This window comes from Vanessa tameamea, chromosome 24 (genome assembly GCF_037043105.1).
Source record: "Vanessa tameamea isolate UH-Manoa-2023 chromosome 24, ilVanTame1 primary haplotype, whole genome shotgun sequence".
Lineage (NCBI taxonomy): Eukaryota > Metazoa > Arthropoda > Insecta > Lepidoptera > Nymphalidae > Vanessa > Vanessa tameamea.
Window position 1 is genome coordinate 3848106 of NC_087332.1, and position 26578 is coordinate 3874683.

The 26578-nt window shown below is 35.7% G+C and overlaps 2 protein-coding genes across 2 annotated transcripts; one reads left to right on the top strand and one right to left on the bottom strand.

Moving 5' to 3' along the window:
* The first annotated feature begins 2562 nt into the window (after positions 1 to 2562).
* On the top strand, positions 2563 to 11868 carry LOC113402732 (cytochrome P450 4C1-like). The gene is made up of 11 exons (XM_064218745.1): positions 2563 to 2638; positions 4544 to 4695; positions 5050 to 5139; positions 5978 to 6088; positions 6743 to 6928; positions 7364 to 7560; positions 8240 to 8303; positions 8603 to 8795; positions 9009 to 9160; positions 10720 to 10899; positions 11696 to 11868. The coding sequence occupies exons 2-11, from the start codon at positions 4551 to 4553 to the stop codon at positions 11851 to 11853; spliced, it is 1476 nt and encodes a 491-aa protein (XP_064074815.1). The 5' UTR covers positions 2563 to 2638; positions 4544 to 4550; the 3' UTR covers positions 11854 to 11868.
* Positions 11869 to 12514: 646 nt separating this feature from the next.
* Positions 12515 to 25862, bottom strand: LOC113402735 (cytochrome P450 4C1-like). Its single transcript, XM_064218724.1, has 9 exons — positions 25790 to 25862; positions 21692 to 21781; positions 19328 to 19438; positions 18279 to 18461; positions 17839 to 18035; positions 14989 to 15206; positions 13916 to 14067; positions 13178 to 13357; positions 12515 to 12722 (listed from the first exon to the last, which is right to left on the bottom strand). The coding sequence occupies exons 1-9, from the start codon at positions 25845 to 25847 to the stop codon at positions 12571 to 12573; spliced, it is 1341 nt and encodes a 446-aa protein (XP_064074794.1). The 5' UTR covers positions 25848 to 25862; the 3' UTR covers positions 12515 to 12570.
* Positions 25863 to 26578: the final 716 nt, after the last annotated feature.

Below are 26578 nucleotides of genomic sequence, written 5' to 3' on the forward strand. Positions count from 1 at the left end.
CGCTACCGCGACCAACTATGCTGCTGCGAGCGGCTCAAACGAGCCGAAGACGTTCAGTCGCTATCCATCGCTTATAGTAGAAGTACTGCCAGATTGGCTAACACACTTCTGGGAGTTAAAGAAGCTGCTCGGACACTCACCAAACGGACGTCCGTTCGGAAAAGGCTTCCATTTTATCCCTAAGTCGGACCAGGAATCCCGGTTAATCCAACGATACCTGACCCAGCTGGAGAGTACCGTCGGAATCTCCTGGTTCTGCTACTCGCTCCCGGTAGAGAGGAGCATCAAGGTAGCAATACGCGGCCTACCGGCTAACACCAGCGCTGGTCGAGGCAGAACTCCGCGACCTTGGCTATGTCCCGGAATACGTGCGGACGATCCCCGCGCGACCTGGCAGACCAGGCTGCCTTCTGTTTGCTCAGCTGCAACGGACACCGGACCTCATCCCGGGCATATACGAAATGAATGAGCTTCTATGCATGCCCGGGATCAGCATCGAAGCATGACCCGGCACGGCCATAAGGGACCCGCGCAATGCAACCGCTGTCAGTAGTTCCGGCATTCTTCGATCAACTGCTATAGGCCTATTGCCTGTGTGCGCTGTGGGGAGAATCATGCGGCCAGGGACTGCCAGCGCCCCTTAGAGGAAACCCCGACATGCGCCAACTGTGGCGGCGCGCATACAGCAAATAACTCCTCTTGCCCAATTTACCACAAGGAAGCGAAGAACCGTCGAGTGGGAACCGCTGCACGCACCACAGATGCGCGCGCTTCCTCAGCCACTGCTCCTGCAGAGACCAACACGCCCGGCTCGCTCATGGCTGTCGCCAACCAGCCACAGCAGCAAACGAGTAAAAAGCGCCGTCGCAAGCGCGCCAAGCGCACTCGGCAAGATGCACGGCCTGAGGCTGTGCCTCCTCCAGCGCCTCCAACCTCAAGAGAAACTACGATGGCGTCATCAGTGCCGCCTAACCTACCGTCCAGGCCCACCGTGTTCGCTGCCCCTGTTACGGGGACGAAGGCGAAGCGGGTGGCTCCTCTGGACCCAAGACTGACTAGTATCATCGGTATCCTTAACCAGGTTCTGGTGGCCATCCAGGAGCAACGTGACCCAATCCCGCTGATCCTGAAATGCATAATGGAGCTCTGTACTGGGTGAGCTCCGTATTGCATTCTGGAATGCCGACGGGCTTTCGTCACAAAAAGTCCATTTAAGATCCTGCTTGCCCTGCGTCGAGTGGACATCGGCCTGATCAGCGAGACCCACCTTAGACCAGTAGACAAGTTGAAGGTTTCCGGATATCATGTCTACCGGGACGACCAGACTTCGCCGACCGGGACTGCTTATCGGGGTTTAGCCGTCTTGGTCCGTCGAAAGATCATCCATCAACTGCTCCCAGTACCACAACTGCAGTCGTCGTACGCCCTGGGTGTGGAGATCTGCATCGATCGCCAGCCCTTTCGCGTGTTTGCCTTCTATAAACCTCCGAATAACCGACTCGCAGTAGCTGACGTCCGCACTCTATTGGCCTCGCCGCTGCCCACGGTTATAGCTGGAGACTTTAACGCGAAACACACGGCGTGGAATTCAAGTACCGTGAGTCCGGATGGCAGACGCCTCCTGGATGATGCAGACCGCCACGGCTACAATGTTCTCGGACCAGAGGTCCCGACGCACTACCCGTACCGCGCAGACCACGTGCCAGACGCCATCGACATTTCAGTCACCCGCGGCTTGCCCGCCGCATCGGCAATCGATGTAATGGATGACCACCTCATATCCCACCACCAAGACTGGCGAAGACTGGAACGGTATCCACCGCCTTTGCCGCCGACTCTCCGGGAAGCCCCCCCCCCCGATTAGACCTCTCTCATGGCCAGTGACTGTACCCCCCGTTACCGTGCCGAGGACCGAGCGGAGATCTTTGCAGATTTCCTAGAAACGCAGTGCACACCGAACCCGACCATAGATGTGCAGCATGTTGAAGCCATCGAGCGATACGCAAAAGCATACCTCGAATCATCGATAGCATCAATCGAAGACCCCGTTGTATTCTCCCCTGGACAAGGCCAACGGATGATTCGACGAACTAAACTGCGTAAAGCACCTGGCCCTGCGTCATATACAAATATAGAATTTCTTATCGTTCTTACTTACGCTACAATTACCTTATCGTTTAAAAACGATTCATACCTGTAAAATCTTAAACAATTGCAACATCATCATCCTCTTGACCTTATCCCAATTTTACTTGGGGTCCGCGCAACATGTCTTCTCCTTCCATACTTCTCTGTCGGACGTCATTTCACAAGTAACATTTTGTCTAACCATATCGTCTTTCGCACAATCCATCTATCGTTTCTTGGGTCGTCCCCTACCTCTATATCCATCCACATCCGTTCTCAAAACCTTTCTCACAACAACAAACAATTGCAACATATATAATAATTTTCTTCGTACACTGGCTCACTACCTTTTGAAGTACAATATGAAATGTAATGAGGGTCAAAGAGAAGGTCAGTGTTAACCCTAGTATAAAGAGCTTCGCCCGAATAGGCTCGGATCCTGTGTTATATCATTACTCGAACTGCCCTCGATTTATTAGTGAAGTGAAAACATATACTGTGTATTTACGAGGTTAATTTTTTTTATTTAAAGTATTTTAATAAAAATCTAATTTCGAAAAGTTTGACATAATATTACGACATCCGTGGTCGAGTAGTGTGTACACCGGTTTTCAACGGTACGCCACTCCGAGGTCCCGGGTTCGATTGCCGGCCGAGTCAACGTAGAAAAAGTTCATTAGTTTTCTATGTTGCCTTGGATCTGGGTGTTTGTGGTATTATCGTTACTTCTGATTTTCCATAACACAAGTGCTTTAGCTACTTACATTGGGGTCTGAGTCATTTATGTGATGTGAGAAGAAAAAAATAGATTATAATTGATACTTTTTTAAATAAATTTTTGAAGTTGCATTTTTGAGTTATTTTAAAAAAATCTAAAAAACGTTATAACTCAAAAACGGTTCACTTTTACATTATGCATATGGGGGTTAAAATAATCGCAAATAATCACCCCTATCACCTCCTAACGGGAATACGTCGAATTACCAATAAGCCTGTATAATCATTTTTAATCAGTATCCCAAAAATAAAGTTTCATATTTTTAGCTTAAAAAATGACGACTTCCATAAAACCTTTCAAACCTTATTTCACCCCCTTAGTGGTAGAATATCAAAAAACACTTAAATACGTATTTACTTATTTTTAATCAGTACACCAAAAATAAAGTTTTATGTTTCTAACTTAAAAAAATCCATACGAACGTTCAACCCCTATTTCACCCATTAGAGGTAGAATATCCAAAATTCTCTCCTGAGTGGGTGTCGTGATATGTTATTTTATAAGTGTACAGTCTAAAATATAAAAAAGTAGCCTATGTCCTTTCTCAGGCTCTAGACTATTTGTGTACCAAATTTCATTGAAATCGGTTCAGTAGTTTTGGCGTGAAAGCGAGACAGACAGACAAACAGACAGAGTTACTTTCGTATTTATAATATTTGTATGGAAGTATGGATTGTTATATCCCTCGCTAGAGAGCTCCGATAATAACCGCGTCCGATCGCTGCTAAATTCAAAGTGCTACAAGGAGAACAGCGGCCTCCGACGCGCCTATAGCACGCTCCCGCCGCCCCGGCCGGCCGATACCACCGCAAACGCTACGTTCCGCAATTTTTAAATCTGTAATATCTTCGAAAATATTCATTTAAATCATATGCTGTAAAGGGCCATATGGATGAAAGTAATACTGTCCCTGTCCCTGTCTGTCACGCTTTCACGGCCAAATCACTGAATCGACTTTGATGAAATATGCACGGAGCAAGCTTGGTTTAGCTTCTATTTGATCATATAAAGAACAAATGACATTTAGAAAATAGAAATAGATTATAAAGGAAAAACAGATACCGCCTTTTTCTTGAAATCCCAACACAAAGTAACACAATAATATTTATTTATAATGTATTTGTTGCTAGATTCAAATGTCTGTCATAAAGTGATATGAACATAACACACTATTGATATACTTTAAATAATTATATAATATAAGCTACACGGAATTTCATACTAGAAAATCCCAAAAAACCTATTTTTTGTATTGGTAGACAGACGGGCATATGGCCCACCTGATGTTAAATGGTCACCATCGCAATTGGCGCTGTAAGAAATACCAGTGCGCCACCAACCTTGTGAACTTATATGTTACGTCCCTTGTGCCTGTGGCTTCACTGGCTCACTCACCCTTCAAATCAAAATACAAAGTATTGCTGTTTGGCGGTAATATCTGATTACTTTCTGATACTTTTACAAACCCCTATCACTGAGTAAGTTTATTAAGGAGAATAAAATGAAACAGAAATAGATTAGACAGATTATTGTACTACTCTAGATTAAAGGAATATAGGGGTGAGCTGAAGAAACTAAAATTTACCATTAAAATTCATAATTATTACAATAATGAGAATCATTTTTTTACATTTTAAGGTGAACTATGTTGATGGTGGTGATTTTAATTTGCGTGGTGTTCGGTCTGTGGGCGTGGTACCTGAGGAATAATAATAAAAATGAACCACCAGCAATGCCTGGGGCTCTACCCGTGATTGGTCACGCGCATTTGTTGATCGGAGACAGCACTAGTGAGTATCTTCGAAGGAACACAACAATTCTAAGCATTGCTGCTTGGTGGTAGAATATGTGCTAAGTGGGTGATCTCCCCAAGCAAAACCTAAGCACCAAGTAAGACTTCATGCCTCGGCAAAAAAAACCATTGGTAGTGCACCAATTACTCACTATAAAATCTGAAATTACTATCCTTCAAGAAAAGCCCTCGCGGTTAAAATCTATTCACCAACGTCAATATTTGCTTCAATATTTGCTTGCTTTACTTCATATTAAATGCATATGATTTGGAATCGATTTTATACTAAATAATCCTCGATTTTATACTAAAATTATCCTTTGATATTTATTAATAAAATTCACTAATTCAGAGTTGTGGGCGTACTTTAAAGAATTATCCCATATAAGTCTGAATGTTGGAAGAGCAATTACTACTTATATTGGACCAAGGACCGTATACGGTAAGTGATCTTTTAAATCGTCTAAAAATGAAAGAACAAATAATTAAATCGTAACTGGTTTAAGAACGACGTTTAAAACATTGTCGATATGTTGTGAATTTTGTAAAATAAATAAATGATTTCAACTGGTTCCGTAAAGGAAGACTGTTAACGTCATACAAAGGGTCTAAATTTAAACACAATAAATGTGTTAATACTCTGTACGCATATATTGAAAGAAGTTATTAATACCAAGATAATACCACGTACATTTACTAATGCATATTCCTAATAGCTATGATATGATATATATGTATTTCAAAATCAGCGCTAAAGTCACAAAAAAATTTAGAATCTGCATCCCAAATCAGTATTATCTTAAATTTAATCTGGTAAGATGATAGTCAAATGAATTTGTAAGAGATTATTTGAATAAAGTAAATTTCATATATACGCGTATTTGCTATTAGTAATTCAAAGGCGCTATTGTAGTATTTATATTTGGTAACATTTGTGTGCAAGTTATCGAACGCTACTGAATACTAAATAACACATTCAATTATCATGTTCAATTGAAACAAATTCTAGATAAAACTAAACAATCTGAGTTCAAACACGTATAAGTACCGAGTTTTTATGTGCTTCCTTTGTGTTTATTATTTATCTCGTATCCGACGGATAAGGAAACGACGTGAGGAAACCCGCATGTTTTGGATGAAAATCTGTGTCGTATACACACAAACTCGTATTTGAACCGCTAGTCGCTCCAGAGAGGATGATTTAACCTATCAGTAGGACGTATGCATATTGCTGTTAACTTTCTAGATTGACGGTTAAAAATACGCATTTTGAATTTCAGTAATAACAGACCCAGATGACTTTTTAACGGTAGCCAATACCTGCTTACAAAAGGATGGTTTCTATGATTTTGCAAAACCTTGGATTGGAGAGGGCTTGGTAACTGGAACGGGTGAGAGTCTTCTTGATTTTTCAAATTCAATTTTGGCTTAAACTTAATTTATATTAATAATAAAAAAAAAGTTTTTGATAAATAGTTATAGATCTATTTATTCAAGGCGCGCCGCTCTATGTTAAAGTTGTTTATTTAATAAAATAAACTTAAGATATACATTCTAATTTGTATTTTTTTGCCGTCCTTACTCTAAAGACGCTTCACGCACACTAAGACACATTGTAACAAGCGTCACTCACACATAGTAATGCACGATATTTATTTAACCTGTAGGGGCGCGCTTTCATGAGTATAAGTGTGATAGATCTAGATTTAATGTAGACTTTATACAATTATTTTATAAGAAAACCAATCAAATATTTAAATTAACATAATTGTTGGTTCAATTTATTTTCTAATCTATAATTCATATTAAAAAAATAAAAGGTTTCAACAATATTTTTAAAATATTTCGTAAAATACCAATATTCAAAAATGTTACTCCGTTTGGGTAACACAGAACTCACTCATCAGATATTCTTCCGCCAAACAGCAGTACTCAGTATTGTTGTGTTCCGTGACCACTTACCAGCAGGTGGTTCATTTGCTCGTCCTATCATAAATATACTGTATAAATAGTACAGATAAATATTATCTTTTATCATATTCCAGTATCAATATGGAAAGTTCATCGCAAACTACTAAATCCAGCTTTCAGTCAGATCGTTCTTGACAGTTATTTGGGTGTATTCAACAAACAATCTCGTCGACTCGTGAAAGATTTAGAAGTCGAAGTTGGAAAGGGGTCTTTCGACCACTGGATCTACACGAGACACAACGCTCTGGAAACCATATGTCGTATGTTATTTCATAGCTTTTAATTACTAATATTATAATTATATTAATATTATGACACAATCACGTAAAAACGGTTAACTGAGTTTGGTTATCTTTGTAAGAATAGAGATAGCTTATTTGGTACCTTTCACTCGTTAGATATTTCAACCCCAAAAAACAACACTTTACGAGCCCAGAATGAAGTGAGCTAGCGTCATAAAGCATCAAACATATAAAATCTTAGGCTCATTGTTTGACTCTGCAAGGGATAAGTGGTGAATGTTACCAGGGCAAATGAAAGTGACTACGTGAAACTAACCACTTAATATGGTCTATTGTCTTTTATCCTATAAATAATATATATAAAGATCACAAAATTCGTGGATCTTCGTGCAAGGACATTACTTACTTTGGTGATTAGAGAAGTCTCGCTTGAAAATTGTTTTTAATTTTCAGTGACCGCTTTAGGAGTAGATTTCACTGATAAAAACGTGCTGAATAGTAAATACGTGATGGCCACAGAACAGATGTTCAATCTAATCGTGGACAGGTTCCAGAAGGTCTGGCTACACAGCCATTTCATATACAGTTGGTCATCTTTGAAAAAGAAACAAGACGAATATTTGAAAATCTTACACAACTTATCGTATACGGTTAGTAACATAATATATATATATATACCTACCTACCTATATATATATTAATAATTTCTACACAGGTCTACGATAGACCCAATCGAAATCTACCCACAATATTGTAGATGGTTAAAAAAAAATGTTTTTTTAAGCGACAACATAATCCGCAAAATTCGTATAATGGAGATATGTCGATATTAAATCCATAAAATTAAATAATACGAAGTTTAACGGACGGCCATGTTTGACGTTTACCCGTAAGTGTGAACCAATAATATTTTTGTGCAGTGCTACTATAAACTCGATGGATACTTAGCCACAATAAATTATGAATAAATGATAAACCGTTTTTGTTATGATTTATTTATTTTACCCGAGCGAAGCTAGATTTTCATTTAGTGATTTATGTATTTATTTTATATTAGTTAGTACTAGTGATCGCTCATTGGTCGAAGCTCAACTGTTATTTATAGCTAACAAAAATATAAGATACATTCATTCGAAAGAATCGAATAATGAGGTGTCAAAAAACGGCAAAAAGCTATTTGGGTTTCACACAAACGTAACACAAAGTAGCTTATAGCTCTCCAATTTTGAATTTAAAGATATATCTCAAAAATATCGACGTTATGTACGTACATTAGTAAAATATGTATCGAATAAAAAAATTATAATGTGGAGTGTTTTAATTCAACAGGTCCTGCAAAAACGAAAGGCTGATTATTTAAAAAATAGAAATAATAATGAGGAACCAACACAAGGTTAGTCTCATTATTAAAAAAAAAGGTTTTTCTTGCCATTTCAGTTATGGACTTAACTCCGCTTTTCGCTGTGTAGATTTTTTTAAGTATAGGTAGGTGGTGGGGTAAGTAGGCCACTGGTATACAATGAGATAAAAGTAAAAACTAAAATATTGATCTATTGAATATGTCGATTATTTTACGTTTGAGATTATCAGCTAAAATACTTTAAAATTATCTTTATATTCCCAAAGCAACTTGAGGTATTAGTTGGCAGACGATAAAGTTAAAATAATTTCAATTACATTGGCACATTCCAGGTCCTAAATTCAAATCTTTCATGGATATCCTCCTCGAACTATCGATAGAGAAAGGAGCCTTCAACGACCGTGAGATAAGAGAACACATGGACACGATAATTGTAAGCGGCCATGATACCTCCGCTAGTGTTCTCATGTACAGTATGTTACTGGTCGGCTCTTATCCTAAGGTTCAAGAAAGAATTTTTGAAGAGTACGTATAAGAGTAGTAATGTATACTTCCCCAATTATTATTACTAGTTAATGAAAAGCTGTACTTTAGACACTCAACAATTTTGCTTTTTAGTCATAAGTGTACAGAGTTAATTCAATGTACTTACGAGTGCGTAGATCAGATATTATTTGGAAATTACTGACAGAGACTCGGTAAATACTCTTTTACATTGCATTATATTTTATGCTTCAGATTACAAGATGTTTTTGGGGACGACGACAGAGACGTAACAAAGCATGATCTCTCGCAGCTATGTTATTTGGAGGCTGTACTAAAAGAAACGATACGTATTTACCCAATAGTTCCTGTGATAGCTAGACATTTGGACAGAGATGTTAAACTGCGTAAGTATAATTATTGTCATTATGAAATTCCAATACCCAACAAAATTATATTATCAAAAGGTAAATATTGTGTGATTTACTTATATATTTGTATCTAAAAAATAATAATAAATAAATAGTATATTTTAGACTGTACACTTATAAACTAACACATCATGACACCCAAGGATATTCCAAAATTCCCTAAAGAGGCATTTTTGGAAATTCTACCCCTAAAGGGATGAAATAGGGGTTTAACATTTGTATGGAAGTCCGTATTTTTTTAAGTCGGAATCATAATTCTTTATTTTTAAGATACTGATTAAAAATGAGTACTCAAATATTTAAGCGTGTCTGCATATTCTACTCCTAAGGGGGAGAAATAAGGGATAAAAGTATTGATGAGGTATGTATGAAAGTCCGTAATTTTTTAAGTGAGAAACATGAAACTTTATTTTTTGGAATACTGATTAAAAATTACTAGATACGTATTTAAGTGTTTCTAGATAATCTACCACTAAGGGGATAAAATAAGGGTTGAAAGTTTTTATGGTAGTCAGTCATTTTTTAAGTTAAATCCATAAAACTTTATTTTTGGGATGTTGATTGAAACTGAGTAAATACGAATTTAAGCGTATTTTGATATTCTACCTCAAAGGGGGTGAAATAAGGGTTGAAAGTTTTATGGAAATCCGTTATTTTAAGTTATAAACATGAGACTTTATTTTTGGGATACTGATTAAAAATGATTAAATACGTATTTAAGTGTTTCTAGATGTTCTACCTCTAGGGGGCTTAATAGGGGTTGGTATTTCTTATATAGGTAAGTCTGGAAGTCCGTCATTTTGAAGTTAGAGCATGAAATTTTATTTTTGGGATACCGATTAAAAATGTGTTGACACGTATTTAAGCGATTCTGGATATTTTACGCTTAAGGAGGGAAATAGGGGTGCCATTTCGTATATACGATAGTTTGGAAGTTCATCATTTTTGATGTTAGAAGCAGGAAACTTACATTTTTGGCTACCGATTAAAAATGAGTAGATACGTATTTAAGTGTTTCTGGATATTCTACCCCAAGGGCTGAAATACACACCAATATGGTATACAAGAGGTCTTACATTAACGTAATATTTTAAGTTAATTTGTAAATATATTCATATTCTACGCGAGCGAAGCCGCGGGTAACAGATAGTGGTCATATATACTAGCAGTAGATTCTTTACTACCTACTTTATGGAATGTTCATTCTTAATAAAGTACCATAAAAATATTGTGTCTCATCAACCTGAATAATTTATAACTATATCTCTAATTTTATATCATTATACAAAATTACGGAGGTAGGAATAATGAAAACGACGACGTGGTCGAATTTTTTGTTTCTATGAACGATATAAAAATATGCATCACACAATACTCAGACCAGAGCCAGAAGATGGATATCCCCACATAGGCAAACTAGCGCGATATCCAGGGTTGCAATGTAAGCTATTCCCTATTGGTAATATTTGTAGTATCTAGTTGTATAATTAATTCAAATACACTTTGACTTTAATAAAGCACATTTTATGTAACAGGAAACTGCACCTTGACTGGAGGTCGTACTTGCTGTATGTTTATCTATGGCGTGCATAGGCACCCCATGTGGGGGCCAGATGCCGAAAAATTCAAGCCTGAGAGATGGCTAGACCCTGCTACGTTGCCGAAATGTCCAAATGCGTTTGCTGGATTTGGATTGGGAAAAAGAAGCTGTATAGGTAGTTTTATAGAAATATTATTAAAACGATATTAAATGTATCGTATATATCATATAATATTGATATAAAATACAAGTGTTCAGTATATGCACTAAAGCTTTGTCGTTTTAGTTGTGTACGATGATGTCTTCCGGCGAATTCAATGATGTTGTCTACTTATAAGCGAAACTAGCAATTGCAGAGTACATAGGTATTATACTGCGTGTCATAATCCAATAGGACGGTAAACCGCCATTGTCGAATTCGTATGCTGGACCAAAGGCTTTAAGTGCGTTTTTTCTACGTAATGGCAAGCGGCCACGAGAATGTGAGCACTGCGAACTCTTGGCCGGTATTAAGGTTTATTTTTTACCAAAAATTGCCAGTCCAGCGTTTGAGCCCAATAACCAAAGTATCTGCGGCATTTTAAGCCAGTCACTAGACCAGCAGACAACAGGTTTCCCAGAATAGTGGCTTTTGACAGCAAATTGACGCAATATCATTGGTCGAAGGCGTGATTAATTCACTATGGATTTTACGAAAAAAAATTTTTTTGAACGTCTACGAAACTCTTATCGGAATTTTGGAAGTAAAATTAAAGTGGATTTAAGTATTTAAGTGTAACAGTGTTGTATTATAAATAAAGATACATTAATCATAAACTCTTAGGAGTGCACAATAAAGCTGAGATATTAGAAAATCGCATGAAATACGTAAATGTAAGGTTCAGCAGCCGCTAAATGACGTCACTACTGTTCCAAAAGCCTAATATTACGCGATATCATATACAATATTGTATTAAAGTTTTTTTTTCTAGGAAAATGGTACGCTATTATGTCCTTGAAGACGTCACTGGCGCATTTATTCCGACACTACAGACTTAGAGGTGATCATACGAAATTAGAAGTGAAGATAGACGTCATGCTGAAACCTGTGTCGGGATATCATATTGCAATCGAAAGGCGGAACAAATAAAAAAACTTGGTGGTGAATGTTAGGAAAATGTAATTGTTATATAATTAAATATCTGTTACTTAAATATATAAACTATTATTATATATAAAATTGGTTTGATTTAGACTGTTAAAACCATAACTCACAAGGACTAGATATATACTCTACGTCCGTTACCGTCCCCTTTACCAAACAAAGATCCACCTAGCAAATTATAGCAAGTAGCATGAAGACAAAACCCCATATTAACCACACTCTCGTCACATTGAGTACAAGAAACTGAACCCACCTCGACGCCTAGCTACATAACAAACACGTCGCAACCTTGTTTTGTAACCTTATTAAATATATGTTCTGTTATGCACCCTGGGCGTTTCAAATAAAAAGATGAAACAGATCGACCATCATTTACGAGCCTACGGGCCTTTTTGTCTACCTTGGCTTTATTAATCTCATATCTTTTATCAAAAGGTCGTCTAGAAGAGATCTCTCTATTAGCAATGAGATCGCCTTTTGTACATACAACTGTGTTTTTTGCTCTTTTGGTGTACAATAAAGAATATTCTATTCCATAATCCTATTTAATACTATAACTTACTTCGTGAGCGAAATGCATAACACGTATATAATAAAATTTTCTGATGATATTCATAAGTCCATATTCTGTATTTATTCGTTTATTATGTTGTTCAGAAATGTTTTAGCGTCTTCTACTTCCAATGTTGATTCTTCAATTTTTTATCTTGGCTCAATTTTTATCAAATGCCCACGGGATGGTTTTAACATGATCGCAAACTCGAGTTCAAGTTTGTTTTCGTCAGCGGTGATCGTAAACTTTTTGACGATACGTGCCACAATTATCTTCATAAACGTCAACCCATATAATTTGCCTGATGAAAGGGAAATATATGTTAATAGTCATGTGTCTTAAAAGCATTGTGTCGGCTCATCTCTTCACCTGGCAGTTGATGGTACGAACTCTTGTATTTGTGCACAGGCTTATATTGAAGTAAAAGTCAAAATCTTAATATAATAACTCAGTGGGATATGTGCTGTTGAGTTGGTTAGACTCTCTTTAGAATGCCAGTCATGGCTGAAGCGGTCAATAGAAAATCATTTTTGCGTGAAAATCGTGTTCAATTATTGTGTACAACATCGTTGCAAATCTGTTTATTTGTAAAGAGCAACTATGCGAGTTCCTTGCCATTTCATTTCATTAGGGGATGCTTACCGAAACGGTGGTAATTTTTAAATATTGACTATTCAAAAACGCTTTATGGTAAAATTTACTTACTTTATAGTAATACATTTGATTTGATTTGAAATATTAGCTTATAATGCTTACCAATACAATTCCTTCGTCCCAATGAAAAACTAGCATGGGAAACTGGTTGAGATGGTACAGAGCCATCAAACCAACGTTCGGGTCGGAAGTCCTCAGCATCAGGTCCCCAAAAGTTTTTATTTCTGTTCGCGGCCCAAATATGAACTAGTATGTGACAATTGGCGGGCAATATGTAATTATCTGAAATATTTTCGATAAAATTATAAGATTTTTTCACATATTATTGAAGCATTACTTTTTAAAAATAACAAAGATATAGAAATCTCGGATAGTAAGGACTATACCAATTAATATTGTATTAATATTAATCAATCAATATATTAATAATAATTATTAAATTCCAACTCATTGTTAAGCTCAATGATATACAAAATTTTATTTCTTAATTTTACTGTTAATAGTTAAATTAATGTTAACGACACATAAACGACATATTCTGGTAAATGTTCTGTTCTGTCGAAATCGGGTAACACTATCAACTAAAATCTTATTTTTTATACCATTCTTGAAATACTAAAATCTTATTTTTTATACCCTTGGATTCCTTATAATTAAATATATTAAATACAGATAATTACCACGAAGATCACAACATAATAATGCTACAAGTTACTTTATAATTTGTTTCAAAGGGTTAATTTGGTGCCACAGACAACAATGTGTGTTTTATCAGAATCCATCAATATCTTATCTATCTATCTTTGAACATTAACTGATCTGTGCATCAAACATACTCACTCAGTTGTACATCGGTGGTAGATGTCCTAGCTACCACCGGTGCAATCGGATACAAACGAATCGACTCTTTTAAAACTGCATCCAAAAAGGTAAGTCTTCCTAAATCAGTTTTAGATATAGGCCTGTCCTCATCACCCATAACACTGATTAGTCTGTAAAGTAATAAATTGTTTAATAATTAGCAGGCCCGTCTAACCCAGGGTGCGCAAATACAAGGTGCTAAGCTTTAGATAAGCGCCTCCCGGATAATGAAAGTCTGGAACGATTTGCAAATATGTACAACAAAGCAATAATGCTACAACAGTTATTTACATATAAAATTGATAATAAATTATTTGGTTGCGGGTGTATTTAAGGATTACATCTTGGCCCAATATTTCTCAATAACCATAAAAATTGGAGAAGAAGCGCAAAAGTCTTGATTAAAATTATAACACCTCGCCATATTGCCTTCACAGGTGATAGTAGGGCTGGTTAATGTTTTACTCAGAGGACAGTAACTATTTCTTATTTGTATACATAGACAAGGCCTTAATGTTGATCATTCTTATTTAAGATAAATTATATTACACTCTGTAAGCCAATAACCATAAAAATAAGGTAATCTGTAATAGTTTATCACTATCCAATTAATTTATTAGTGTCTATTGTATTCTATAAAATTTTGAACTTTGCAATAGAAATTACGGTTTCACCTGTCGAATTAATATTCCAAAGTGATTTTAGTTTAGTTTGTAGTGAAAACTTGAACGAGCGTCTTTTTTACATTATATATGCATTATTTTATAAAAATATGACGTTTACCCATGCCACATAAATTTCCCAATCCGACGCTGTAATATTTTGGGTTCTTCTCACAATTTTTTGTTTTTAATGTATTTGTCTTTGTTGAAAATATAATAAATATATGCGATCGATATCATTACTTATTTGGTCACAAGACTACAACTATCAAATTAGAACCGTCATCGAGAAAACAAAGAAATGGAAATAGTATAGTTAAAAGTAAGACTGACGCACTCAAAATGACCGTATTAATTAATAGATATGAAATATTTGGAATGTCTACTCACTCTTCATAAATTTTCTTTTGAACATCAGGATGGCTTCCTATATTGATGAGAATCATTAATACTTGTGATGACATAGTGTCAAAACCAGCGGTTAGGATATTGTCAATAATTAGTCTTATTTGATGATCCGTTAGTATTTGATTTTCTTCAGTCACGGTACGCTCGATCAAAATATCTAAACTGTTCTTTATTCTGTTTTCTGTAATGTAAACACTGTACTACTAATGTAAGCATTTATATACATCTTTATATGTGATACACATTTGAATATTATAATGAATTTGTATGAGTATTTTTAAAGAAATGTAATTAGAATCTGTATACTAAATTGTGAAGAATTATGGCAAAGCTTGAATCAACTGAAAGTTATTCTAGCAGATGTCCAGAATTGATACACATGTGCATTATTATTGAATTGTAAAATAAAATAAAAATTATGGAATTATTAATAACAGTGATAAAACGGGATGTTTTTTATTTAATTTAATAATCGTAGTGTTTTATTCAATGATAATAAAAAGTTATAATTACCTTCTTCGAAGTTTTTTTCTTTATTCTTGAGTCTCATAATATGCTTTGATTTCCGCAATTTAATTAACTAAAAATTTGAATAAAATATAAATAGAAACCCACGGAAAAAATTAGCTTAATGGATACTATTTTATTTGATTTCTTCTCCACAGACTTTTGCGTAACTTAAGAGGACAGTCCTTGCGGAACGCCTAAATAGCGCTTACTGTTTTCGAAATATCTTAAAACTGGAGCATTGATTATGGATGAAAAAAAACATTCAATATCTTAATAGATAGATCTCAAGTTTCACCGCATGATATTTATAAAATTTGTATAAATAACTCAGTAAATTCATCGTCAACATCACTCCAAACACTGAAATCGACCTTTTCTATTAACGTTTTTTAAGCTATTTAGCTGCTAGTTTATACATGTATTTTTGGTTAAATGGGGACACAAAAGTGTAAATAATAAGTTCACCGTGTTAAATTTCTATTATATCACATAATATTATAGTAATTTTTATTTAAATATTGCTTACTTTTTGGCATTCGTCGTCCATACTTTTTAGTATGGAGAAAATCATTTGACGGTTTTGACTTATTATTCGACATCGCTGTCAATAAATTTTCAGTCCCTCCCCAGATCTCAAGGTGGGAGCACGTCAGTTTTTATTTCGAGCCGAGTCTTATAATTTCGCGAATCGTCTACGCACACATAGACAAGTTAGCATAAGGGTGGGGCGCGAGTGTCGTGGGATGCAATTGTTAATTTTTACTTTTCAAGATTTATCGACTATTAGTCAAGTCACATATTATTAAGTTAGTTCTTTGATAAATAAATATTTTTGTAATAATTAATAAAAATTGAACGATTTTAATTGATTTTTTAATTACCCTGTATGAATCTACCCCATGGCGTACGAATTTACCGCATTTACTGTACGAACGTACCCCTACCATACCAATACGTGGGGTACATTCGTACAATTATTTTCTGTAGAAAAAAGCCTATAACCCTTTAACCTTTTGTCATTAGAATTTTGGACTTTTTTGTAACAAACTATAATATATTTGTTACACTTAAGCACATAAACTAGGTAAATACGACAATTAATCACATCGTAAAAAAATAAAATCGGAAAAGTGTACGAAGGGTAACTATTTTCCCCTAATGTCGAATTAAAAGTACAAAATTATAAGGATGAACATAGTGAATACCCGAATGAACCTGAATGTAATGTAATTTTTGCACTATCCTGCTTATTTTTTTCTCTTAATACGAAATTTAAAACAAACGCCAACTCATACCCAAACTCATGTCGTTTAGTTCGTCTGCTTAAACCTTATTATTTAAATGCTTAATTAAAATAGTGCATAGTGCTAAGCAAAAACGGTTGATATACATTCCATTTTGTACTGATGCTATACTTAGTTAGTACCTTTCATGACCAGATACCGTCAGCGGGCCGCCCCCCTGATTTTTGTGTAATATAAAATAATTTTAATTGACTCGTTTAACCAAGAAGATTTATGTCTTTAGTTAATTAAAAAAAAACTGATTAATATTTACCTCCATTATTTTTATTTATAAAATTTAAGTAAGTGATTATTTAATGTGTCTTAACGCCCTAATTCGTTATACCTACCAACCTTAAAATATCCAGAAAATAATTATTTAGTTAGAGGAGAGCAGTAGAATCAATAAAAATCATAATGTATATGAGGCATCTTAATGCACTCTGACCGCACCCTATGCTAACAAATAATTTATAATTGTGTTTGCGAGTGACATCCTTATAGCTAATACATTACTCATAAATAAATGTATTTTTATAAATCTTACGTTATGAACGCGCAATGAAAATTTAATTTATTCGTTGCAACGAAAACAAGCAACTAATTGTCTAGGGGGTGCGTACGATACACTGCACAATGCAAGTGCATTATTGGAAAGTACCTATGTGTGTGTTCTAAAATAAATTCCCACGCTGACAAACTATGCTCTTAATAGTAACTCTACATTTTATTTAAATTTTTGATCTTGTACGGCTACCTTTCCTTCTTTTTTAATTAATTTAATTATTAAAGACTTTGATCCTAATGCATATTTGCATTTTTGTAATACAATAGTGAAAACCACCAATTTGCTCTTAATTAAGATGGATTTAAGTACTCTGAGATTTGGTAAGCTCCTCACAGTCAGTCAGACAAAAGATCGCGATCTTCCAAATAATTTTGTTTTTGACATTTTAGGTAAATCCAAACAAATAATCTCTATCAAAATATTTATGAGATATTTAGTTTGTGTGTGTCTGTGAATTAATAGTTAACTTACTTCATCTGATAAATTCCCCATTTGTTGTAGGCACTGGTCCTGTTCCTTCTTTAAAGAAGTCCAATAGAAAATAGAATCAAACATTAGCCAAGGTCGCGTGAATCTTACAACTAAAATTTCTAGTACTCTGCTGATAGCCTTTGCGTAATTATCAATAATTACACCATTATTATTAACACGAATTCCCATAGTTGTGTCTGTAAATAAATAAACTTTGATATTTATTATGAATAAACTATTTATGATGGTCCATGTATATTCAACGCCTCTTTCCTGCGACCGATGCAGGAAATCTGCAGAGTATTTCTACACGGATGAACTTAAGGTGTAAAATGCTCATCAATTTAATACATGAACACTTCTGCGATATTCGGTTCAAAACTTAGTAGATTCTCCACCAAAAAAATCACCGTATGAATCAAATATCTTGTTTTACTCACGAAAAGAAGTCTCCAATAAAATTCTCGTTATTATTTTTCTGAAATCGTATTCTTTGTTGATTTCCGCGGCCATCGCAACTGACAAGCGTTCAGCTTGCTTGTTAAACAAATCGGTGTATCCATCTAATATATTCTGTTTGAAAGCATGATTGATAAGACGTCTGTTGGTCTTCCAAAGAGAAACTGTAAAATTTTAAATAATCTTGCAATCATTACCTTAATGGTAACATGTAATTGCTTTTTAGACTGTATCGAATACATATATATGATTCTTTATTCCTTATAAATTTATTTATTTATTTGACACACATAACCGATTACAGGCAGTACGGAGCAATAAATGATTATCCAAAATTTTACACTAGATTATAATAATACACAATGCATGCACAAACAAAGTGATTAGATAACACTAGTTAGGTAAAGTTAAAAATAAACTGTAGTATTTTTTTTTATGTCGGTAGGCGGACTAGCAAATGGGCCACATTGCGTGGTGGTGACCACCCATAGACAATGGTGTTGTAAGAAATATTAACTATTCCTTACATCACCAATGCGCCACCAAATTTGGGAACCAAGATGTTACGTAGTTACACTGGCTCACTCACCCTTCAAATCGGAACACAACAATAATAAGTACTGCTGTTTGGCGGTAGAATATCTGATGAGTGGGTGGTACCTTGCACAAAGCCCTACCACCAAGTAAATTAAATTAATTACATAATAATAACACATTTTTGTGTTAGCTTCGAAATATGAAACATAATTTTTAGATATAAAGTTAATTGTGTTGGTGTTTTTGACAAAAAATCATACTAATACTAATATTATTGAGAAAGTAATTTTGCATGTCTATCTGTCGGTTTCTCTTTCACGGCCAAACCAATGTATCGAATGAGATGAAAGGTAAGAAACAAGCTTGAACCCCAAGAAAAGAATAAGGCCAATTTTATACAAGAAATAGGTGATGTTTTATGCCCCACATCTGACGACCTACCTCTAAAACACCAGTGAAGCACCTAGCATTAAATACCTTAAGATTTACTTACAAGGAGCAGCTAACAGCTCGCAGCCAATGTAAGGTTCAATCATAGAATAGACAAACATTTTCTCCATGCAGTTAGATAAAACAGTGGACGCATCGTCTGGTGAAGTAACAACTGTAATACAGAACAAAATACAATTATATTAATAATAATTTGTACAATAAGTAACAAATAATTACGTTAAATTTTGACTTATAAATTGTTTATAACAGTTTATTGAGAATTTTCCTACTCACTTATAACTGTTATGATAACGAATATTACAAATTGGAATGATCTTGAAAAAACTTTTGCATAATATTTAGGTTCAAATTTATTGATTAAATATACACGTAATTATTGAGAACCAAAATAAAAAATACTCTTACCTTTTTTTATGTTAGAGGTGGCCAACGAGCAGGAGGCTCACCGATTCCACAGAGTGGTTGTGCGGGGCAGAAAAAGTCTTAAAAATCGCACTGTTGTGTATTTTCGGACATCTAGGTGGTGTGGGTGATATTTTGAATTTTGACGAGATATCCGAAGGTGAAATTCAGCAGCCGGGATTAATCCCAACAATTCCTCGGAACATTCCCCGTGATAAATTCTGTAGAAGATGCAGAGCGATCCAACATCTCTACGCAAAGCCAAAGGATCAAGCAGATCGGAAAGGGCTTGATCGTCGATAATTCGAGCCGCTCTACGTTGGATACGGTCAAATGGAAGGAGCTGGGGAGCACCCGCCCAGAGGTGAGAGCAGTATTTCATGTGAGGCCGAATTTGCGCCTTGTCTTAGACGATGGGCCGACGTGAAATACTGTCTTGCCTTGCTGAGCACACCGAGCTTTTTTGATGCAAATTTGGCTTTGCATTCCAATTGACCGCGGAACTGAACGAAGCTCGAAATATCGACGCCAAGTATTCCGATACTAGCTGTGGCGGCTAACGAAATGTTCTCGAATTGTGGAGATATGACAAATGGTGTTTTTTAGCAGTTAACGCGCAAACTTGCGTCTTTTTGTCGTTGAAATGGACTAGGTTTAGCCGACCCCAGTTCTAAACTTTGTTTAACGAAGACTCGATTTCAGACACAAGTTTGTTCCGGTTTTCTTCGACATTTTTCGAGAAATATTAGCACGGCCGGTGTATGAGGTGTCCACGGTGCTGTCGTCTGCATAGCAGAGAAAGTTACTGATTTGCAACAAGTCATTGATATGCAGAAGAAACAGAGTGGGTGATAGAACGCAGCCTTGTGGAACACCAGCATTGACGAATTTTAAGTGGGAGCATGCACCGTCGACAACGACCTTGATGCTCCGATCTGCCAAAAAACTGGTAATCCAATTGCATAATTTCCCGGGAAGCCCATAGGAAGGAAGCTTCGAAAGAAGCGCTTTGTGTCACACGCGATCGAAGGCCTTTGCTATGTCCAGACTGGCTGCTAATGCCTCCCCCTTGCTCTCAACTGCTTCCGCCCATTTATGAGTCAGGTAAACTAGAAGATCACCGGCTGAACGACCCCGACGGAAACCGTAGTGGCGGTCGCTAATCAGCTGGTACTCCTCTAGGTACCGCAGGAGCTGGCAGTTAATAATGGACTCCATTATCTTGGAGAACAAGGAGGTGATGGCTATAGGCCTATAATTGGACGGGTCTGAGCGGTTGCCCTTTTTAGGGATCGGATGCTCCAAAGCAGTCTTCCAGGAGTTCGGGATGACGCCGAATGCATAGGATTGCCGGAAAAGACGCGTTAAGACCGGTGCCAACTCGGGAGCACAAGTCCGTAGCACGATTGGAGGGATGCCGTCGGGTCAACTCGACTTATGAATATCCAAGGAAAGAAGTGCTTTACGAACTGCACTTTGCCGGAATGTAACCTCTGGCATCGTGGTATCACACCGCGGGATTGTTGGTGGTGACTTTCCTCGGTCATCCAGAGTCGAGTTCGCAGCGAAGAGAGAGCCTAAAAGATCAGCTTTCTCCTTCGCTGTATGGGCGAATGACTCACCGTCTCTGTGCAGAGATGGAAAAGAGGGCTGACAGAAATGCCCTAAGACCGCCTTAGCGAGAGACCAGAACGCACATGTTTCTGAAGGGAGGCGCACCAGTCTCCTAAACCTGAGATGAATGGGATAAAGAATCTTACCATGTATTCGGTATCGCTCTCGTTGAGAACCTATGAATTAGTAAAAGACAAGGGCTTATGACATTATAGCGGTAAGAAATATTAATCAATCCTTTCATCGCCTATGCACCACGAACCTTGGGAAGTGAGATGTTACGTTACTTGTACCTGTATTCACACGAGTTCACTTACCTGCGAACCAGAACTCAACAATAATAAATTTCGAATGATTCCCAGATTCAAGGAGTTGATTTTGTAATTACCGTGTACCAACAGGGGGCCAAAGAAGAACTTAGCGACTCCACCGCTTTCATTTGTACGCTCCCCAATTATCTGGATTCGTTTGAATAAATCTGGAAACAAAAAAAAAAACTTTTTTGAAAAAAGAAGTGTATCTCAAGGATTTAACATCGAGGGTGTGAGTGAAAGTAAAAACTATTTTTTTATTATAATTACTAAAGAATTTTTTTTTATTAATGATGATTATGTCGTCCTGACCGATTTCGGTCACAGCGGATCTCAAAGGAGGCCAGCCAACCACGCAGGACATACTGTAGTGTATAGTGTAAGTGCACTACGATATCGCTTCTGCGGCTTTATGTCGAACCATTAGACCAACTAGAACAAATGGAACAAACGATGAATGGTGAATGAAAAGATGGTTAATTTAGTAAATATCAATCCGGAGTGTATGTGTGTGTTTTGTGTGTGTATGTGTGTGTGTTGTCAAAATTAATTATTAGAGTGAAGGAGAGAGTGCACCTGCGTAATTAGCTATTCTCTATTGAGATTCGCCGCCATCACCGAAATCGGTCAGGCCGACATCATCACCGTCTGCTTAAGCTGTCTGTGCACGCGTTGTATAATATTACTGTGCTGCTCTTATTGACTTGATTATTTTACAACAAAGATACAAAATATAAACATGATGATAAGTGTATTTCTTTTTATAAAATGTTAAAAATAATGCTTTTTTTATTTCATATAATAGGTGATGAATTATAAAAACACAAGCATAAATATTGATATCAATATTTTATTATAAAATATCAAATATTAGAAATGACGAATTTCCATACAAAATCCTTTACAAACCCACATTTTACCTTCGCCTGAGAAGAAATAACTGTGCATCATCCTGTTAGTTTTTAGACTGTGCTGTTAGTGAGTAAATGGAGCTATTTTTGAAAGGGATGGGCCAAAATTAATTTAAAGGGCCACCTTAGTGGAGCTGTATTGAAATTACTATTGTCTTCTAAATATAAAACCATGATATATATAAAAGTATGCCATTCAGTATAAATGTTATATATATGACGGCGCATGCGTAGCGCCATATGTTGAATAACGTCGGAACTAGATTTGACAACTGCCGTCACTGTCAAAATCTAGCGGAGCGTCGTGTGGACGGTTAATGCACACATAATGGCGGCATTCAACTGCTAAGTGAAACCGTCATCGTAAATGCACCACAAATACGATGAATCGCTATTATTCCGGGTAATCTACATTTATATATATATATATATATATATGTATATAACATTTATAATGAATGGCATACTTTTTATGAAAATTAAAAAACTTAATAATTATAAAATTTTATTTTATATTCAAAATTTGTTTACAGATTTTTTTATTTCAATAGTTTTAATCTTGATGGGACATAACAAAAGATTTTTTATTATTGTAGTGTAATTTAATATAGTAACTACACCGAGTTCACACGGTCACAATTAAGGCTTTATATTACTGTTTTATGTAAAACAGCTGTTGGAGCGTCTTGATGGTATTATTATCCTCTGTCGGAGATCTTACTATAATATCCAGCTATAAATCTATGCAAGTAAATTAATTTGATCACAATACTCTCGCCCTATTCACAGTACTTCGAGCGTATCAAGAAAAGTCCTCGCAATTTATCATTATTAACACCGCTGTATTTTGTATAGTGTTGCCACCTTCAAAATCACACCGACGAAATATTTGTAGTCTCGAATTTTATATGTGATGGAATTCATATTCATTTATTGGTTTTATTTAATAGGAAATTATTTCAATAACCATTAATTTCGATGTTTCACTTTTGCCGGCAATCGTGACGGCCCCGTATTGAATAACTTTCAAATTCTGCTGCATGTTATGTTATGACACATACATACACAACATATATATGCTAGAACTTACGGAATCAGAACAAAAACCTTGAAATTATCATTTTAATATGTTATTTTTCCAATAGAAACAAAAAACTCATTAAACAATAAGCTATTATTGCAAGTCAAATATATATTAGGTTCTTCTATGTCGCAGTAAAAAAACCTATTTTTATATAACTTTGATAAACTATTGTAATTCTTCTAAATTAATTATAAATAACTACGTCGTTTTCATACAAGGATTAACATATTACAATGAGAAATATTTATTATATAAGTGAATTTCTCAGGTGTTAATAGAATGTTAAATATAGATATAATCAAGATTTTTTAAGTGATAATTTCTTATGGGTGGGTAAACCGTTTCGTTACGTAACGCGTTACGGCGCCAGTGTCTGGCTTCCCTTTCTCTTACGCATACGACAGCGGTAGGTAGGCTCCTTCTCTCTCACTCTAACCCACAGCGCTAGCCGTATTCCGGAAAGTTTAATTTATAACTTCTCTTGGGTGACTCGTGACGTACATGTATTTTTTTTTAAAGGTTTTTCTAATTACGTACTAGCGACCCGCACCGGGTGCAAATTTACAAAGAAATAGAGAAAAACGCGGTCATGATTTTTACAGTAATTGTACAGTACATGATTTTTAAAGTATTAGTAAGTAAGTAGTTCATACCTTCATGTTAAAGTTTCTTATATTAATTAAACTTCTTACTTATTTATTAATGTATTAGTTTATGTATATTATAAATGCATGAAGTATATTGTCATAAATGATAACATCGTAACACATGTCCATAGCTCATAGATTCGAATTTTAATTACGATATGAATAACATATACAGTAAAAACATAATCTCATGCTCTGATTGTTATTTGAATTTCAAAACATATTTGTACGGTGTTTTTTAATAAATTTTATTGCAAAATGAAATTGGATGGCACAAAAAAACTGCATTCTCTAACTTCAAAACGTATATACTTGTCATTCAGAATTTTATTTTTATCTTTTTTTTATGTCATTAGTAGGTGGATGGGCCAATAGGCCACCTAATGTTAAGTACACCACCGACAATGGCGCTATAAGAAACGAAGATCTCTAATGTGCCACTAACCTAAGATGTTACGTCCCTAGTAGCTGTAGTTACACTGGGTCACTCACCCTTCAAACTGGAACACAAGAATACTGAGTACTACTAGAATATCTAATAAGCGGGTGGTACCTACCCAGTTGGGGTAGCACTAAGCCCTACCACCAAGTAAAATGGTTGTAGTATAATATGAAAGGAAGAACTTTTAAACGACGCACTGGTGGGCTAAGGGCTTCTCGTTTTGAGTGGAGATGGCTTGGAGATTATTCTACCTCACTACTCCTACTGCTACACTTCACCGTCATAGAGATAGCAACAACAATTAACAATTTACGAACTAATCAAATAATCTTATAAGAAATAACAAAATTTTATTTAAATATAAATATTGTCTCATATAATATTCAAGGAACCTATCCTTGGAGAAGCGTAGTAGAATAAACTCCCAAAACATCTCTTCTAAATAAAAAGGGGCCTATGCTCAGCATGGGAACGACAACAAGCCTTTATTTATTTAAATACTTTATAGACCACCACAAATTAATGGGACAAAAGGCGGACTTAATGCTTGGAGGCACTCTCTGCCAGTCAACCTTTAGGTCAAACATAAAACCACGGATGCGGTAATTAATAATTAATTAACAATACATAACAATATATGTACATACTTTTATATAAAACTATACAAAAAAACATATACATACATAGCCACATAGTATCTACAAAATTAATATTGATCTATATTGTCTATAGTAAAAACGTATAAATAATATAACATAGTAATAATAACAGTGCGTAATACAAGTTATGAGAACTAGGGGCTATCTGCCAATATGTGATCACGTAGACGAGTCTTAAAAGTAAATTTAGAGGTAGCTTTGCTAATATGTTCGGGTACTTTGTTCCATAATCGGACAGCTTGAACGGAGTAGGAATTAGAGACGAAACCGGATATGTGAGTAGGAACAGAAAGAAGGTAAGAATCCTTGGAACGTAGTTGACGATTGTGATTTTCACAAAGAAATTTGAATTTCCCTTTCAAATAATCAGGAGAGTGAGGATCAAAATATTAAATGGAATACTAATAAAAAAACAAATTATCAAAAACTCACCGATCAAATTAATTCTATAAATTTTATTTTTGAATAAAGAAAAAGCGTCATTTATCATCGGCACTGTCGATGTATTGATAAGTTTATTGTAGAATCGATATATTTTATAAAAACATAAAAACACTATCAACGTAATGAAATAAAATAACATCATATTAAATTATGCTTAATATGACTTATATTTAACTACGCGCCCTACACCACAGACTGACAGATAGTAAAGGCTAATCTCACAGTCAAGGTAAAAACAAAACTCATACAATTAGGAACATTTACCAGTTGACTATTCGTGGGAAATTAGAGGCGAATAAGAAATTGAAATGACTTGATGTAGCCTCAGTAGTATTTGTTCATTGTTCTTTTTACCCAAATACCAAAGGGTATTTGATTTATCTACCACAATTTGCCATACATTTTGTTGATAATCAATCAAATATTTGAACATACGATATCTGTGTTAAATCAAATGTCGTCTAAATATTATACGAAAAGTAATAGGACCTAGGTAGATTTTGGCTAAGAATATCTTCTTGTTTCGTACTTTTTACCAGCTTAATATTTAAGCAATGCTTACCAATGCGCCGTCGCTAAGTTGTTATGAGCTTTGGACCTGCAGTTACTTTGCCTCACTTACCTATCAAACCGAAATACCACACTAAATATTGCTACTTAAAATATCAGACTCGGTCTTGCACAAAGCTATACAACGAAGTATCATACCAGTTTTTTTATGATATACGTTAGCGGAGGTGTAAATGGGCCACCTGATGGTAAGTGGTCACCATCGCT

Excerpts from the sequence above, each read along its gene's own strand:
- LOC113402732 (XM_064218745.1), top strand. The coding sequence starts at position 4,551 with ATGTTGATGGTGGTGATTTTAATTTGCGTGGTGTTCGGTCTGTGGGCG. Across the intron at positions 8,796-9,008 it reads CAAGAAAGAATTTTTGAAGA|ATTACAAGATGTTTTTGGGG; the intron begins GTACGTATAAGA and ends TTTATGCTTCAG. Across the intron at positions 9,161-10,719 it reads GGACAGAGATGTTAAACTGC|GAAACTGCACCTTGACTGGA; the intron begins GTAAGTATAATT and ends TTTATGTAACAG.
- LOC113402735 (XM_064218724.1), bottom strand. The coding sequence starts at position 25,847 with ATGATAAATGACGCTTTTTCTTTATTCAAAAATAAAATTTATAGAATT. Across the intron at positions 15,207-17,838 it reads TGGGGAATTTATCAGATGAA|TACAGTGTTTACATTACAGA; the intron begins GTAAGTTAACTA and ends TTACATTAGTAG. Across the intron at positions 12,723-13,177 it reads GGGACGAAGGAATTGTATTG|GCAAATTATATGGGTTGACG; the intron begins GTAAGCATTATA and ends CCCTTTCATCAG.